The sequence below is a fragment of the Caenorhabditis remanei genome, chromosome I, assembly GCF_010183535.1.
Source record: "Caenorhabditis remanei strain PX506 chromosome I, whole genome shotgun sequence".
NCBI lineage: Eukaryota > Metazoa > Nematoda > Chromadorea > Rhabditida > Rhabditidae > Caenorhabditis > Caenorhabditis remanei.
The window spans coordinates 17,217,846-17,233,834 of NC_071328.1; the positions used below are offsets into that span (position 1 = coordinate 17,217,846).

Genomic DNA, 15,989 nt, shown 5'->3' on the forward strand with positions numbered 1-15,989 from the left:
ATCCTAAATCCTCAATCGCGGGGCGTAGCGTTTAATCGATACGATGAAGAAATTGTAGACTTGCATTTGTTCCTGAATTTTTCTTCTTTTGCTTCGGAATTGCTTTGATCTACGTTTTGTTTCTCAAGAATTTCAGATTTTGACAAAACATGGTTTGATCTCCCCACACCATTTGTATTTTAGACGTACAAATAATTGATTTCAAAAATTAATCTTTGGATCTACCCTTTAAAGTTTGATATAGTTTTGATCTACCCACATCATTAAAATTTTAGACCTAATACTTGTCGAAAACTATTGATTTCAAAAATTAATCTTTGGATCTACCCTTTGAAATTTGATATAGTTTTGATCTACCCACATCCTTAAAATTGTAGACCTACTACTTGTCAAAAACAATAAGATCTTTAAAGTAAAACTTTTGACCTATCTTTCAACTTTTGTTTCAGGTTTGATCTACCCCGCCTACCGGCAGATATTTCATTTTTGTCGACCATTTTTAGTTGTTTTTCGTCATTTGTGTTGTCATTTCATTTATTAGGTAGTTTTTCACTTGTTTTCTCTAGTTTTTCATTGAATTTTCAATAGTAGAGCTCAAGTTATTAACTTTCCAGTAGTATTTAAGAGATTTGTTAGGTAATTTCGACCAAGTTTGGAATTCTTTAGTATTTATCGAAAATTCAACCATAAACAGTTAAGGTAAGATAGGAATTCGAGAGTTACGCTAATGCTCAAAAATTCAGCTCCTAATTCACCATAAAAAGATATAAAACATGAAGCGTAGCCCCGCGATTGAGAATTTAGGATTATTTAATTGATTTCTTAAGATTCTCTACTTTTCTTAGGCTTGATTTCTTAAAATTCTCTACTTTTCTTAGGCTTAGGCTTTATAGATTCTCTACTTTTCTAAGGCTTGAGTTTTAGAGATTCTCTACTTTTCTTAGGCTTAAGTTTATGACACCGGGTTCATCCTAAATCCCCTTTTTTGTGACTGGCCCCAGTCCCAAGCTTTTTAACGGGTTAGGCTTAGGCTTAGGTTAGGCTTAGGCTTAGGCTTAGGCTTAGGCTTAGGCTTAGGCTTAGGCTTAGGCTTAGGTTAGGCTTAGGCTTAGGCTTAGGCTTAGGCTTAGGCTTAGGCTTAGGCTTAGGCTTAGGCGCAGGCGCCGTCAGGCGACTGCTGCCATTTAGGATCATGCTTCCACTGTACCAGGATTTTTAAAAACGTGAAATTTTCCGTGAGCTGGTAAAAATCGGAGAATCAATATTAGGTCACGAAAATTCGTGTACCTATGTAACTCACCGAGGTCTACAACTTTCTAGTACATCAAAATTTTTTATCTCTGACCTATAAAAAGTTATTCAAGGTGAAAGTTCAAAAAACACTTTTAAGACAATGTTGAGCGCTAATAAGTCGGAGCGTTTTGAAGATATCGACCTAATTCTTTTTGCAAACCCCCAAAACTAGACATTTCTGAGCTTTTCTATGTGGTCCGAAAAAATTCCCATCAGCAGATTTTCTAGGTCGGCGTTTTTTGGAACCTTTTTGCGATTTTCTCAAAAACGGCTCCACAGAATTTTTTTGTTTTCACATATGTGATGCCTTAGGATGTGAGGAATCATTTGGTCAAGGTCTCGTCTCATAAATTTTTCTTTGACGCCCGGGAGGACACCTAGAAGTTGAGGAATTTGCGAAATTTTCAAAAACAGGATGACCTTTCGACACGTGGATTTGGTCGTCCATTTTTCAAATTTTTTCAAATTTTCATTTCTTATATTTATTCCCCGTGGCTTTGTCAAAGTAGTGGAGACCTGATGGCTGATATATGTGAATATTTAAAGAGATGGTTAAACCATGCCAACAGGTGACCTAATTAAAAAATTTTACTACTTCGAATCGAAAAAATTCGAATTTTTAGGATGGATTTGGAGTGTCGTAGTACACTGTTCGTCGTGGTGCACCGCTCTGGTTTGGGTCATAATGGATGAGACGCATTTGTGGCCTGCTCCTCCACATCATAACTTGCACCACCTTTTCATCAAATTGTTCCCCCTTTAATCCATATGCTATTTTCTTTTGTTTTTTTCTTACACTCTAATACATTTTCATACATGTAATCAGTCAAAATGATTTATGTCATCACACAACAATTTAGGGATGTTTTATATATATGAAAACAGACAACACTTGAAAGATAGTACATACTACAAAACAACATAAAGACAGAGAAAAGTTATGAGGCTCTATTTGAAAAAATGTAGGTTAGACTAATCACATTGCTCAACTTTTTGGTGTCTTATAGAAACAGTATATTCGTATTTAAGCATTCAATTCTGAAATTATTACGTGATCAAAATTAGTTTGGGGAATTAGTCTGGGGAGCCTCCCAATTTGAAGTAGAACTTTTGAACAATAGTGATGGATGCACCCCAAAATAATTATTTACGATGGATTGATTCTCGCCGTGATTTGGTTTTATTAAACACTGACCTCTTGATTTCGTATTATGTTCTACTTGATTTATGGGCAAAAAGTTTATTACCGGATTACATCCCGTACATTGAACCAGCTATTGCTATTCAACATGACAAAGGTGCTCGAAATGTTTTTGAAGGCCGCAAACTAGTTTTCCAGACTTACAAAAAGAAGAATAAAGCAGCCACTAACTTGGCTAAGCTTACTCCCACAAAAGCGAACCCGCTGAAACCTCCTGATAAAGATGTAATCACACTTGACGATTCTGCCGTTACCGTTGTCGTACCCCCCCTGAAAGTGTGTGAATCCAAGATCCCTGTCTCAATATCTTCCTCCGACGTCATTATCATTGATTCCCCAATGCCTCAAGACCAGGAAGATGGCTCTGAGTCCATAATTGTCGATTCTGATGGTGGCATGGAAGGTGGAAAACTCGAGAAACGGATTCCGAAGAAACAACGCCGTAAAAGTGTAAACCAAAAAAGTTACAGAAAAAAACTTACGGTGAACATGGATAAACTGACCAAAATTTTTCTCTCTCTGTCACTGATCAGCACTCGGTAAAAATAAAGCAAAGACTTTCATAAGGAAAAATTTTAGCTTCTATTCTACACTTGATGCCGACGTTCGTGTGGCTAGAGATGCCATAAAATTTGAACAACATTCTTTCATATGCAAATGTATAAGATATGATTCAGAAGTGGCAATCAAAGATTTTATTGACTTGGTTAATGGGGTGGAAATATTGGTATATTATAATGAAACAAATGAAACTGGAAAAAAGGAACATTGATATTTTCAGGAGAAACTGATGAAAACCGAAAAAAATGCTGCCGAATTGGATAAAATGAAAAGAGCTGTACAAAAAATATTGTATGCGGTTGTCGTAAGATATTTTTCCAAAAAATCGACAACATTAGCTAGAATTTTTAAAGAACTTATTGCGTCAAACAAGGTATTAATTTCTGTTAGAATTGAAGTGGACCATAAACACAGATTCTTTATAACAACGTGCTTGATCTTGTCGACATGACAAGAAATCGAATGAACAACGTGCAGTCATCTATTGAAGCTCTCAAAAATATCCTCTTGTCAAAAAAACATCTTCTTTATCGTCAACTGAACAGGCCCATTAAAAAAATAGACGGAGAATCAAATGATGTAAGTTTGTACACACAAAAAATGAAGGGAAAATTTACATGATCACAAACTGTTAAGGGCTACGTAGTCAGACAAATTGGTCTACGAAGATATCATTACAAAAAAGTCGAGGAAAACTGTGATGGATACGAAAGGATGGAGTATTTGTTGCCTCAAATACACAAAGAATTTATGGGGTATTGTACTCAACACTCGAGGGAAAACGAAGCTGAAAAAGAAGGTAGCGCTGAAGAGAATGAAGAGATCAGTTCCGATGAGTTTGAGATGAAAGATGTGGGAGAGGAAACCAGAAAAGAACATATAAAAAAATGCACCATGATTCGAAAATGCGACTCGCAATGCCCATTAGTAACTCCAAGCGAATTCCAAACAATGAAAAGCATTTTTAAAAGAAACGAAAGCATTGCAAATATGTCGGAATTTGCTCGGGTTGCTTTATAGGAAAAAACTAGTTTTTATACATGAAGTTTCAGAATATGATTACTATCACTGATGAGAATGTGTCTGAAGGCGTAATTCTCTCCGCCTTCTTAAAGAGATCGTATAATTGTTTCAGTGGAATTCGATCGTTATGTAAAAAAGTTGAAAACATTGCAAATACTTCTCAGGCGCTTGTCAAGGTGAACATAAACGGTCGGATAGGGATCATTTTTATGATTTACAGTTAGAAATATCATTGGAATCAGGAACAATTGAAGAACAAGATGAGGCTCTTGTAATGCCAGGACTCCATCTGTCCACCAAAATTGATTTTCTCCGAAAAAAACCTATGGAAAACAAGAGACTGACACAGGTGGATTTTATGAGAAGTCATGGGAAAGAAATACAAGAATTTCATACACAAATTGGGAAAGATGAGACGTATAGTTGTGCAGTTTGCCACAAATTATCATTAGCTGAAAATCTCATTAAATGGGATTCAAGTAAAATCCTGGCTTTCTTACCTGAAGGAGCCTCTGAAACAGTGAGTAAAAAATGTGTTCATAACAAAAGAAAAATGATCAACTAATTATTTGCTTCCAATTCTCACATTTTAGCTTCAAGTGGATGTTTGTCGGCTGTGTAGACTATCAATCAGGAACAATAAAATGCCTGCCGATGCAGTTGCGAATCAGATGGATATAGATCAAACTCCTGACTGTCTAAAAGGTTTTATACAAATAGTGGTAGTTTAATTTATAGAAAAATGCAGATTTAAATTGGATTGAAAAAGCAATGATACAAGTCGTACGACCGATCCAGCCAGTTGTCCATTTGAAAGATAATGGTGGTCGAAAAACACCAATAAAGGCTGCAGGAGGCGTCATGGTACTTGTCAAAGTGCCGATTCAAGCTACTTTTGATCATATAGTTCAAACACTTCCATCGGCAAAACATCTAAAGATCATAGTTGATGCTGGTTTTCAAAAAAGAATATGTTCCGTACCAAAAATGATTAAAGCCCTGAAGTATCTTAAAATAAATAACAGCAAGTATGCCTCCATTACAATTAATGAAGCCTTTCATTTGGACAAGGTACGTTAACAGAAATAAATGATTACAACCTCACCGGAATTCAGACGGATGCTATAATCTTCAAGAGACCGACTAGTGATCAATATGAGAAGTTGGTGGCAAATAGTGTTGCTGAGGAGTCAACTTTGATAACAAAAGATGATTTAAATCTCGAACACATTAAAGACAATGACATCCTTGACGAGCCACTGAATGCAGTGGGGAGATATACTTTAAATAAGTTAAAATATAACCCCCAGTCTATCAGTGATCTTGAAGACGTCGAGACTTTGGTTTAATCACGACACTAAAGAAAGTTAACTATTAGCTTGTTTCTAGGTTTTCCCGACATTGTTTCCAACTGGTCGGTTTGGGTCATCAGTTTCCAGAACAACGAAAATCACATTATCAAAGTTCATAAGGCAACGACTAATGAATAAGAATAGAATGATTGCGAGAGATTCGGATTATCTGTGTTTTGAGTTTGGACGCAAGACGCAGCTCGATATAACATCAGCAATGGGAACAAACGCGAGAATATCAAGAAATACAACTGGATTGGAAGTGATTCAATCGATAGAAAGCAAAGACATTGAATTTCAAACACGCCTTCATACATTATTTGCTGACGTAAGAAAGAATGAACGTCCACTGAAAATTGAAATTTAAGGTTCGCGGTTTTCCAACATACTGGTTGAAAGTGAAAAAGGAACTAAATGCTCATGTTGCTGCATTTGGAGCTCCTACTTAGTAAGTTTCCTTCAATCTGAAGAAGTTTTGAAACAAAAAAATTCAGCTTCTTAACTCTGAATCCGAATGAAGACGATTGGACAGAGCTCCATCAGACATATACAAAAATATCGGGGAATATAGTCGATAGATTGAATATAAGAGGAGAGATAGGCAGAGATCCAGTCATATGGACTAGGCATTTTAATAGGAGGGTGTCCTTATTCATGAAACATGTTCTGTTTCATAACAATAGTCCGCTTGGAAAGGTTCTCCATTGGTTTTGGCGAGTTGAATATCAACATAGGGGGACCGAGCACATCCACCTAGTTGTATGGACCGCAGAAAGGTAAACAAAAATTTTATATGGCAGAGAGTGGCATAACTTGATAGATTTGAAACAATGAGATCTCCGGAAGACATTGCGAGACATCTTGATACGATAGTGACGGCGAGGCAACCTTCAGCAGATGAAACTGAACTATTTAAACTAGTCGAGAATCAGAAGCATTGGAATTCACATTCAAAAACTTGTCTCAGGCAAGCTCTTACAATTCAAAAGCAGCAGAGTAGGACCCCGATTGGAAAAATGAAATCAGTATTTTCAGATATTACAAAACAAGTGGAGAAGTAAAAAGCTTCTGTCGATTTGAATTTCCACGACCAGTAACACCGATTACGTTAGTTTACAGGAAGGCAGATTATAAAGTTTTAAAACTTCCCGGTGTCAGATCCAAAGAGTATGTTGTACAAACTTGATTATGAAAAATAAAAATATCATGTAGATACTCACTTGCAAGAACTCCCGAAGAAGTGATGATCAATGACTACTGTGGTCCGCTTTTGTTAGGATGGAGAGGAAACATGGACATTCAAGCAATAATTAGTCAATTTTCGCCTACATTAGACTACATATGTGGGTACACTACAAAATGTGAAACGTCCAAATTGAAAGAAAAATCATTATTTGATGATTTGAAAGGCCATGAGGTAAACCGAACAAAGCTATCATGCCCTACAAAGTTAAGCATCTTTAAGAAAACAGTAACGGAATGGAATTTGGGCTTGACAATGATGAACAGCCGTCAAGCGGGAACCCCTGAAATCGCGGATATTCTACTGGGGCATCATCTATACGGGTTTGATAGCGATCATGTGTTTGTCAATACGAACAGTTCTGAAAATCGACATAGGCGATTGAAGAAGTACGAAAACCTCCCTGAGAAAGAAAGAGCCAGCGAAAGTAATGTCAATGATGACTACTACCCGTTACGATCGGATTCGCTCGAAAAATCTAGTTTTTTCAATTTCCTCATAAACTTTGAATTTGTTGCCGCGAAGCGCGGAAGAGATCTTGGAGACAATGAAGCAAGGGTCAGAAATCGTCAAGATTAACTTATTTTAGATTTATAATTTAGACTAATTGTACTACTGTTTCTCCTTTTGAAACTCGGTACGACGTGCGAAACGAAGACTCTCCCTTCTTTTGTTATCCGGAAGTTCAAACCGGCACAACTTTTAAGGTTTTATTTGAAACTATTAATTTTGATTTTAACCGTGCTTCAGATAATTGGGTTAAAAGCCAAGCTGATAAGAAAGAAACGGTGTTCGGTACCACGTCTTTATTGGCCGACATTAAACACAGGAAACGAAATGTCAATTGACGATTTTTACAGGCGTCTAGTTTATCTATTTATCCCGTGGAGAAGTGAGAAGAGTATTTTGAATGAAGGCCAATCCTACGAAGACAAGTGGACCAGCTTCTATAAAAACTTGAAAGTAACGGGGAGAAGGAATGGGAACAGCTGAAATTTCTTTTAAGGTGGTTAATATCGGTGCATATAGAGATATTGAGACATATTTGGAAGGACTGAATTTCAATGCAAGAAGAATCGCAAATTGCATGAGAGACAAAACAGAAAGAGAAAAACTTCTGAAAGAGATGGACGTAGAAATGGATATATCCGATGAGGATATTATTAAGATGATAACTCGAAATGTGGATGAAGAGAAGCACAGAAGCAATGTGTCTAAGTTGAATTCTGGTCAAAAAGTAGGTTCAAATACGTTAGGCAACACGTAGCTAACATTTTTAGGCGGTATACGATTATGTGATGCAACATGTACACAATCAATTAACAGCTGCGAATTCTGAACAATTGGAATCTTTGTTTTCTTATGTATCGGGAACCGCGGGGACTGGCAAATCTCATTTAATTCACTGCATTGCTGATGAAATGTCAATGCTATACGTTTGTGTTTAGGTCGACCTACAAGCAACAATTTGAAATTATAGAGCACTTCTGGCCTCCCAGCAGTAGCCTTGAGTGGGCCTACAGGCTTGGCTGCTCTTGGGATTAAAGGGTTGACGCTTCACAAACTGTTGTCAATAGAGGTGCAGAATGGCAAAAACAGATCTTTCAAAAAGCTACAAACTCAAAAATTGGAGTTTCTAAAGTGTTTGTTTCAAAACGTCAAGTTACTAATTGTCGATGAGATATCGATGGTAAGCAACGTAATGTTGCACAAGGTAGAAAAAACTAGGAATGCCTCAGTGGGTAATGGTTATATTAAGATATCGAGAAGATTGTCAGAAATTTTTGGATCCGAAAAACCATTTGGTGGATTGAACGTGCTGGTTTTTGGGGATTTACTCCAATTACCACCCGTTAGTGCGGCACCGGTGTTTGCTCCGATGTCTGGACGATCCTGCCAAGAAATATTCTCCGGTTTAGCCGCTAACTGGACACTCTGGCACACCGTGAAATACTTCGAACTTTTGGAAAACATGCGACAAAAAGTGGGATGAGACACACGCGCAATATTGTATTCTTTGTTATTTAGGAAGACCTAAAGTTTGCCGAGGTAATGAATCGTATGAGGACAAGTAGTAACACGACAGAAGATCACTTAATGTTTGGGGAGAGACTGATCAACGTAGAAAATAATAGTGTGCTTCAGTATTATCTCGATATTTTAAAAAAGGTAAAGAGAATTCTAGGAAAATTAAGCCGAAAATCATTGGCAGGATCCGATGGCAATGGCTCTGCTACCTACCAACGATGAAGTAAAAGATTTCAATGACGCTGTGATAAAAAGTTTGCAGTTTGCGGTGGTGAGAGTTGAATCTACTGAAACTGAAGAGAAAACTTCTAAGGTGGATATCCCTCCTCTAATTGTATATAGCACCTCAATTTCCAGAATATTCAGAACCAAGAAAATGTTATTTTAAGACCGTATCAAAGATCTGAGTTCAGTTATGAGAGAGTGATTTCCAAAGAAGTTCAAAAAGATCAGTCCGCGGTTGACAAGCTCAAGAAAATATCTGCTTCGGAGGCTCGTAGTCACGGGGGATTGGAAAGAGTTTTAATGCTGGCGGAGGGTTCGAGAATTATGCTAAAAAGGAATGTGGATATTACAAGTGGACTTGTAAATGGAGCAAGAGGTGTTTTGAAAAAAATAGAAATGAATCGAGAAGGAGCACCAGTAACGTTGCATATACTGTTTGATGGAGAAACGAACGTAAGAGCCATATCAAAAGTGACAGCTGTTTATGATGGGAGAGGGAAAAAGAAATACAGCAGAACCCAATTCCCGGTATCCATATGTTATGCGGCAAGTATTCACAAGTCTCAAGGCTTGACGCTGAACAATGTTGTTGTCTCAATGTCAAAAATATTTGCTCCAGGGCAAGCATACGTTGCTTTCAGCCGATGTACGAATCTCAATGGTCTGCATCTAATCGATTACAATCCATCAAAAATAATGAGCAGTCGTGATGCAATTCTAGAATACAATCGTTTGAGAGAGAGCATTGGTCTAGAATTGTTTAAAGTCCCTGCTATTAGAAGTAAGCCTCCGAAGTCTCACATGAAGAAGTCCAAGTCGATTAACGATGACATCAATATTGCTCCTTTGGTAGTTACAACAGCAGTAAGCACAACTATAAAAAAGAATCACCTCAGTTTGAAAAATATTGATAATGACTGCTGGCTAATATCCCTAGTCAACATGATGAACGAGATGACTCATTTGAAAACAGCCATAATTTTGAGCAAAACACCAGAACCTATTATAACTGAGCTCAAAGGCTTATTCTTAGGAAATACCACAGACGTCCGAAAGTTGAGAAGCCTATTGCCACATAGTTTTGCAACAGGTCAACAAGATGTTGCTGATGGGATAAATGAATTGTTGAAATATGATGAAAACGAGGAATGGCAAGACATATTGAGAATAAGGAAACACGACATGATCACATGTCAATGCGATCATAAAAGTGGTCATACGGAATCCTATCTGTTTTGGGAGTCGGGTCAGATAATAGCTGGGACACAACGCCTCCAGGATCTTATAGATGAGCTGTTCCCACCCAAAACTGCCGGTGCTGTTTGCCCCAATTGCCAACAGGCTCGAACCCACACCTACACATATACTGTTCATCGTGGAGCAAAGTATATCACTATTGTTATTCCTACAAACTCTGCTCGGCTGCTAGACGTTTTCAACAATAAATTGGTACTGGTCGCGGGAAAACAATGGTCCGTGAAAGGATGCGTGGAATATGTCAATGATGAAATTTTGAAAGTTGACAAGAAAGACATAAGGGCAATGGCTGCTGCTACTTCCTGCGGACATTGGATTTGTCATACCTCGGACAGTATTCAAACTTGGGTGACCATCAATGATGATCAAGCAACGGAAGCAGATTTGGGATTGATAGGTAATATGAAACCCTTCAGTTCATAAATAACGAGATCGAGAGGGCAGAGGGTAAACTGCAAGTTAGAAAGGGACGGGGGGGGCGAGGGGGACATTAGTTGGTTTACAATGGATGAAGGTTATGGAAAATTGATAAATTATAACTTTATTTCGGGCTAGAACACAATGGGTAAAACCAAATAACCTACCTGAGATCATTTTAGATGACCTTGTTATAGCAATTGTAACATTTATACATTTCAGCCTGGAAAATTTGAATTAGTCAACCAACCTCAGACCATATTAGATGACCTTTTTAAATTTTTATATGATGCCCAACCTCACCGGGAGAAAAATATTTTGCATTGATGACGGCCAACAGATTGTGTGTTGGCGACACGTCATTTGTTTTTGACAGGATTAAATAAAGCGGGGGGTCACGATCATATTAATTTTCACGAGCCAAAAAAAACCTCTGGACAATAAAATATTTCAGACACACGTCGTCTGAAAATTATAATTTTGGAAGTTGCTGAAAGTGATGATCAGGCCGAATTATCAGAATACGACAACGATGATATCGAAACAGACAACTTCAATGAGGAAGCACTGCATCGAGAATCGAGTACTTCAGGGGAGGAGTCGAATGGAGAAAGTTATGAAGAGGATATGCCCCCATCAAGCAAAAAATCTCGCATTTCTCTTTAATTTTCCTATAGTTTAACAGTCTGCTTCAATAAAAATTCAAAAACCTAATCGAGACCAAATCTTTATCTAGTCAAAAGAGTCCTGGGTCAAAACGAGTCAAATGAATCCTGCTCCTGTTGCTCCTCCGGTTGCACCACAGGCGCCGGTTGCACCACAGGCGCCGGTTGCACCACAGGCGCCGGTTGCACCACAGGCGCCGGTTGCACCACAGGCGCCGGTTGCACCACAGGCGCCGGTTGCTCCAACGGCTCCTCCGGCGGCACATAACAGCGGAAGCTGCGTCTAGTGCGGTGCTCGACCTCCTGTCCATCGATAACAACCTGAAACAAGAATGTTTCAAACCCCAACAACATTTAAAACATACCTTTCCTTCCTTTTGCTTGTGGACACAAGCGTAATGTTGTCGGAGGTTTGAAGCCGCTCGACCCGGCGTGTGTTCGAGGTCTCTTGAAATGAGCACCTTTCCACATTTTACACATTGAACGTAATTTTTATCATGAGTAGTAGTGAACTCCATGTTCTATGGGAATGAATTATTGAAAACATTATTATTCCTTTCATTGTCCCGGTATATTGGTAATGTCACGGTCAAAATCACGGTATATTGGTAACGCGGTATATTGGTAATGTTACGGTCAAAATAGACACCCACGGTGTCAAGAAAAGTAGAGAACCTGTTAAAAAGCTTGGGACTGGGGCCAGTCACAAAAAAGGGGATTTAGGATGAACCCGGTGTCACAAACTTAAGCCTAAGAAAAGTAGAGAATCTTAAGAAATCAAACCTAAGAAAAGTAGAGAAAATCGATCCTAAGAAAAGTAGAGAATCCTAAGAAATCAAACCTAAGAAAAGTAGAGAATCTCAAGAAATCAAGTAAATAATCCTAAATCCTCGATCGCGGGGCGTAGCGTTTAATCGATGCGATAAAGAATTGCAGACTTGCAATTTTAAAAAAAAATTTTAATTCAGAATCAACATAGGTTTGATCTACCCAAATCATTTGAATTTTAGACATACTAAACACAGATTTCTAAATTTAATCTTTTGATGTACTCTTTAAAGTTTGATTTAGTTTTGATCTACCCCGCCTACCGGCAGATATTTCATTTTTATCAACCGTTTTTAGTTGTTTCTCGTCATTTGTGTCGTATTTTCATTTATTAGATAGTTTTTCACTTGTTTTCTCTAGTTTTTCGTTTAATTTTTAATAGTACTATTTTAGAGATTTGTAGTACTATTTTAGAGATTTGTTAGATAATTTCGACCAAGACTGGAATTCTTTAGTATTTATCGAAAATTCAACCATAAACAGTTAAGGTAAAATAGGAATTTGAGAGTTACACTTATGCGCAAAAATTCAGTTCCTAATTCAACATTAAAGAGATTTAAAAGATGGAGCGTAGCCCCGCGATCGAGGATTTAGGATTATTTACTTGATTTCTTGAGATTCTCTACTTTTCTTAGGTTTGATTTCTTAGGATTCTCTACTTTTCTTAGGATCGATTTTCTCTACTTTTCTTAGGTTTGATTTCTTAAGATTCTCTACTTTTCTTAGGCTTAAGTTTGTGACACCGGGTTCATCCTAAATCCCCTTTTTTGTGACTGGCCCCAGTCCCAAGCTTTTTAACAGGTTAGGCTTAGGCTTAGGCTTAGGCTTAGGCTTAGGCTTAGGCTTAGGCTTAGGCTTAGGCTTAGGCTTAGGCTTAGGCTTAGGCTTAGGCTTAGGCTTAGGCTTAGGCTTAGGCTTAGGCTTAGGCTTAGGCTTAGGCTTAGGCTTAGGCTTAGGCTTAGGCTTAGGCTTAGGCTTAGGCTTAGGCTCAGGCGCAGGCTCTGCCTGTGCCATTTGGGCTGTGACTTTTTGACTTTTCGAACCGATTCGCGATTTTATTATGCCAATTTGTTCCCCTGAGGGGGGGACCAGCGTCCACCAAAAATGAGCCCTGGTGGGCTGCTCCGAGCCGAGCTCTGAGAGCTCAAAGTCGGCTCAAAAAAAACTTATATCGCCTCTAACTTTTTTGTACGTGAATATTTTTCGGGAATTTTTTTGTGATGAGTTAGAGCTTAGAGTTGTGCATCTGATGATAATATAGAATTTTTTAAAATCAATCGATAATCGATCGATAATTGAGATCTAGACTTTCAAAATGGCCGCATTCAAAATTTAACAAGAGTTTTCGAATAAGATTCTGGACTTAAGTACGTCTCTCGTAGACGCAACTTTTGAATTAGGGTGCATGGTCCCTCGTCCTGGGGATTTTTTTTTTTTTGATTTTTAGCAAAAAATTTTCAGTTTTTGAATTTTTTGAGGGGGTCAAAGAGGAGGGACCGGTTTGGTCAGTACTAACAAAATGTAGCCCTACTTGGCAGCTATCACCTGATATGTTGATCTCCCCGGTGCGACACCTCTGAGCTGAGTTATGAACGTTTGAGTGTGCTCAGGCTCAGCTTAGGCTTAGCTTAGGCTTAGCTTAGGCTTAGCTTAGGCTTAGGCTTGACGCAAAAGTGTCGATAATCTGAATTTTTATGATTGTATCGGATAGAGAATTGTTTGGTGAGTATCGTAAAAATATTTTAAATTTTTTTCTGACCGGTCCCTGTAAGTTAGACCCATATATAGTTTTTGGTGAACTTTGTTTTATAACTGGTTTCGTTTTGTACTTTGAAGGTCAGTTGTTTCATGATTACTTAGAACGTTGAAAGGGCTTTATTATGCATTTAATAATGACCCTCTATCTTTTATATGAACTGAGATCGAAGGGAGATAAGGTCGAAAACTCGAAAATGGTCAAAATTCAAGGTTGGATATTTGATGTTTTTTCAAAGCCATTTTGTTCAGCGTGTTTTATTTGATCGAAAAACATAAATATTTTAGAAAATTTCGTATCGAAAAATTTTTTTTTTGGACTTTGAAAAATTTTGAAAAATTTAATTTTTTTGGTTTTTTCGAAATTAAAAATACAGCTTCATATACATGAGTTTGACAATTATTTTACTTTATTGAGTATGTAACGAGCTATTTGATGCACTTTAATTTGACTCGAATGCTCTCATATGAACGGAAGTCAAAGCGAGATAAGATCGAGAAATAGACACTAGAAGGGTGACATTTCACAATAAGTTAAGCAATAGTCGTGGCGCGAAGCGTCACTACTCAGATTGCGTTTACGGTGACGCTGAGCGGAGCGAAGCGTCACCGTGAAGGCTACAAATATGAAACATACAACTCATTTTTTCACTTTTTACACACTTTTACACACTTTTTTTTTCACTTTTTCTACTTTTTTTCCTTCCCTTTGTTTCATACTGAAACAAAACTTGATTTGGGCTGCACTCGGGAGTCTCTCGGCGCCATGAAAGACAGAAAATTCTTTCAGAATATCAGGCGCCATGAAAGACAGAAAATTCTTTTGAAAACTCAGGCGCCATGAAAGACAGAAAATTCTTTTGTTATACTTCTTGTGTGAAATCACAAAAAATTGCCCAAATTCGGCGAGCCTATTTTTTACGGGTATATAGAGTTTTTTGGTGATTAATAATATGCATGTATCATTTCAATTTAAACTTGGTCATAGAAATTTAAGAAATGTCAGTTAAAAAGAAAGTTACTAATACTTGTGTTTTAAGTTATATCCAAAAATTCTAGATATTCACGATTGACTCTAGCTGTAAATATTTACAATTTTGTGAATTTCTACGTGTATGACTATGCAGTCCCATAACAGGAATACAATTGCGTTTCGTTTGAAACAATAGTATAAGAAATTATTGAAATGTGTTAATAAAGGCGCGAAGCGCCTTTATTATGACACTTTTAATGATTTCTTATACTATTGTTTTAAATGGAAGGCCACAAAACAGAATGAGTCTATCAAACTTGAATTTTTTAGAAAATAATATTATTTTGAACAGAAACAGTGCATATTATGACAATTCAGATATTTTTTGGACCACGCGAGCCGAATTTGGGCAATTTTTTGTGATTTCACACAAGAAGTATAACAAAAGAATTTTCTGTCTTTCATGGCGCCTGAGTTTTCAAAAGAATTTTCTGTCTTTCATGGCGCCTGATATTCTGAAAGAATTTTCTGTCTTTCATGGCGCCGAGAGACTCCCGAGTGCAGCCCAAATCAAGTTTTGTTTCAGTATGAAACAAAGGGAAGGAAAAAAAGTAGAAAAAGTGAAAAAAAAAGTGTGTAAAAGTGTGTAAAAAGTGAAAAAATGAGTTGTATGTTTCATATTTGTAGCCTTCACGGTGACGCTTCGCTCCGCTCAGCGTCACCGTAAACGCAATCTGAGTAGTGATTAGGCTTAGGCTTAGGCTTAGGCTTAGGCTTAGGCTTAGGCTTAGGCTTAGGCTTAGGCTTAGGCTTAGGCTTAGGCTTAGGCTTAGGCTTAGGCTTAGGCTTAGGCTTAGGCTTAGGCTTAGGCTTAGGCTTAGGCTTAGGCTTAGGCTTAGGCTTAGGCTCAGGCGCAGGCTTCTGCCTGCGCCATTTGGGCTGAGGCGCGGTCCCCCAAAATTTATTTCCGAGATTTTATGATTGGATCGGATAGCCCTTTGAAAATGAGGAAATATACCCTTTTTAGATTTTCGAAAAAATTAGGCCCCGCCCACTTATATCGATTTGAAAAAAATCGATAATTCACTAAAACTTTCACATCTTTTTTTGGAGTGAAGCTTTTGGGAAGTTTTTTTTTTGAATGTGTGTAGAATTAAGAGCTCTATCT

General features: G+C 37.7%; 2 protein-coding genes across 2 annotated transcripts; one reads left to right on the plus strand and one right to left on the minus strand.

Annotated features, from left to right (window-relative positions):
* Positions 1-2,416: 2,416 nt before the first annotated feature.
* Positions 2,417-5,427, plus strand: GCK72_003613 (uncharacterized protein; the record flags this gene model as incomplete). Its single annotated transcript, XM_053724146.1, has 7 exons — positions 2,417-2,977; positions 3,692-4,063; positions 4,108-4,254; positions 4,299-4,598; positions 4,672-4,783; positions 4,827-5,149; positions 5,194-5,427. 7 exons carry the CDS (start codon positions 2,417-2,419, stop codon positions 5,425-5,427), a joined length of 2,049 nt encoding a protein of 682 aa, XP_053592791.1.
* Positions 5,428-11,352: 5,925 nt separating this feature from the next.
* GCK72_003614 (uncharacterized protein) lies at positions 11,353-11,783 on the minus strand (the record flags this gene model as incomplete). Its single annotated transcript, XM_053724147.1, has 2 exons — positions 11,353-11,586; positions 11,631-11,783. The coding sequence occupies 2 exons, from the start codon at positions 11,781-11,783 to the stop codon at positions 11,353-11,355; spliced, it is 387 nt and encodes a 128-aa protein (XP_053592792.1).
* Positions 11,784-15,989: the final 4,206 nt, after the last annotated feature.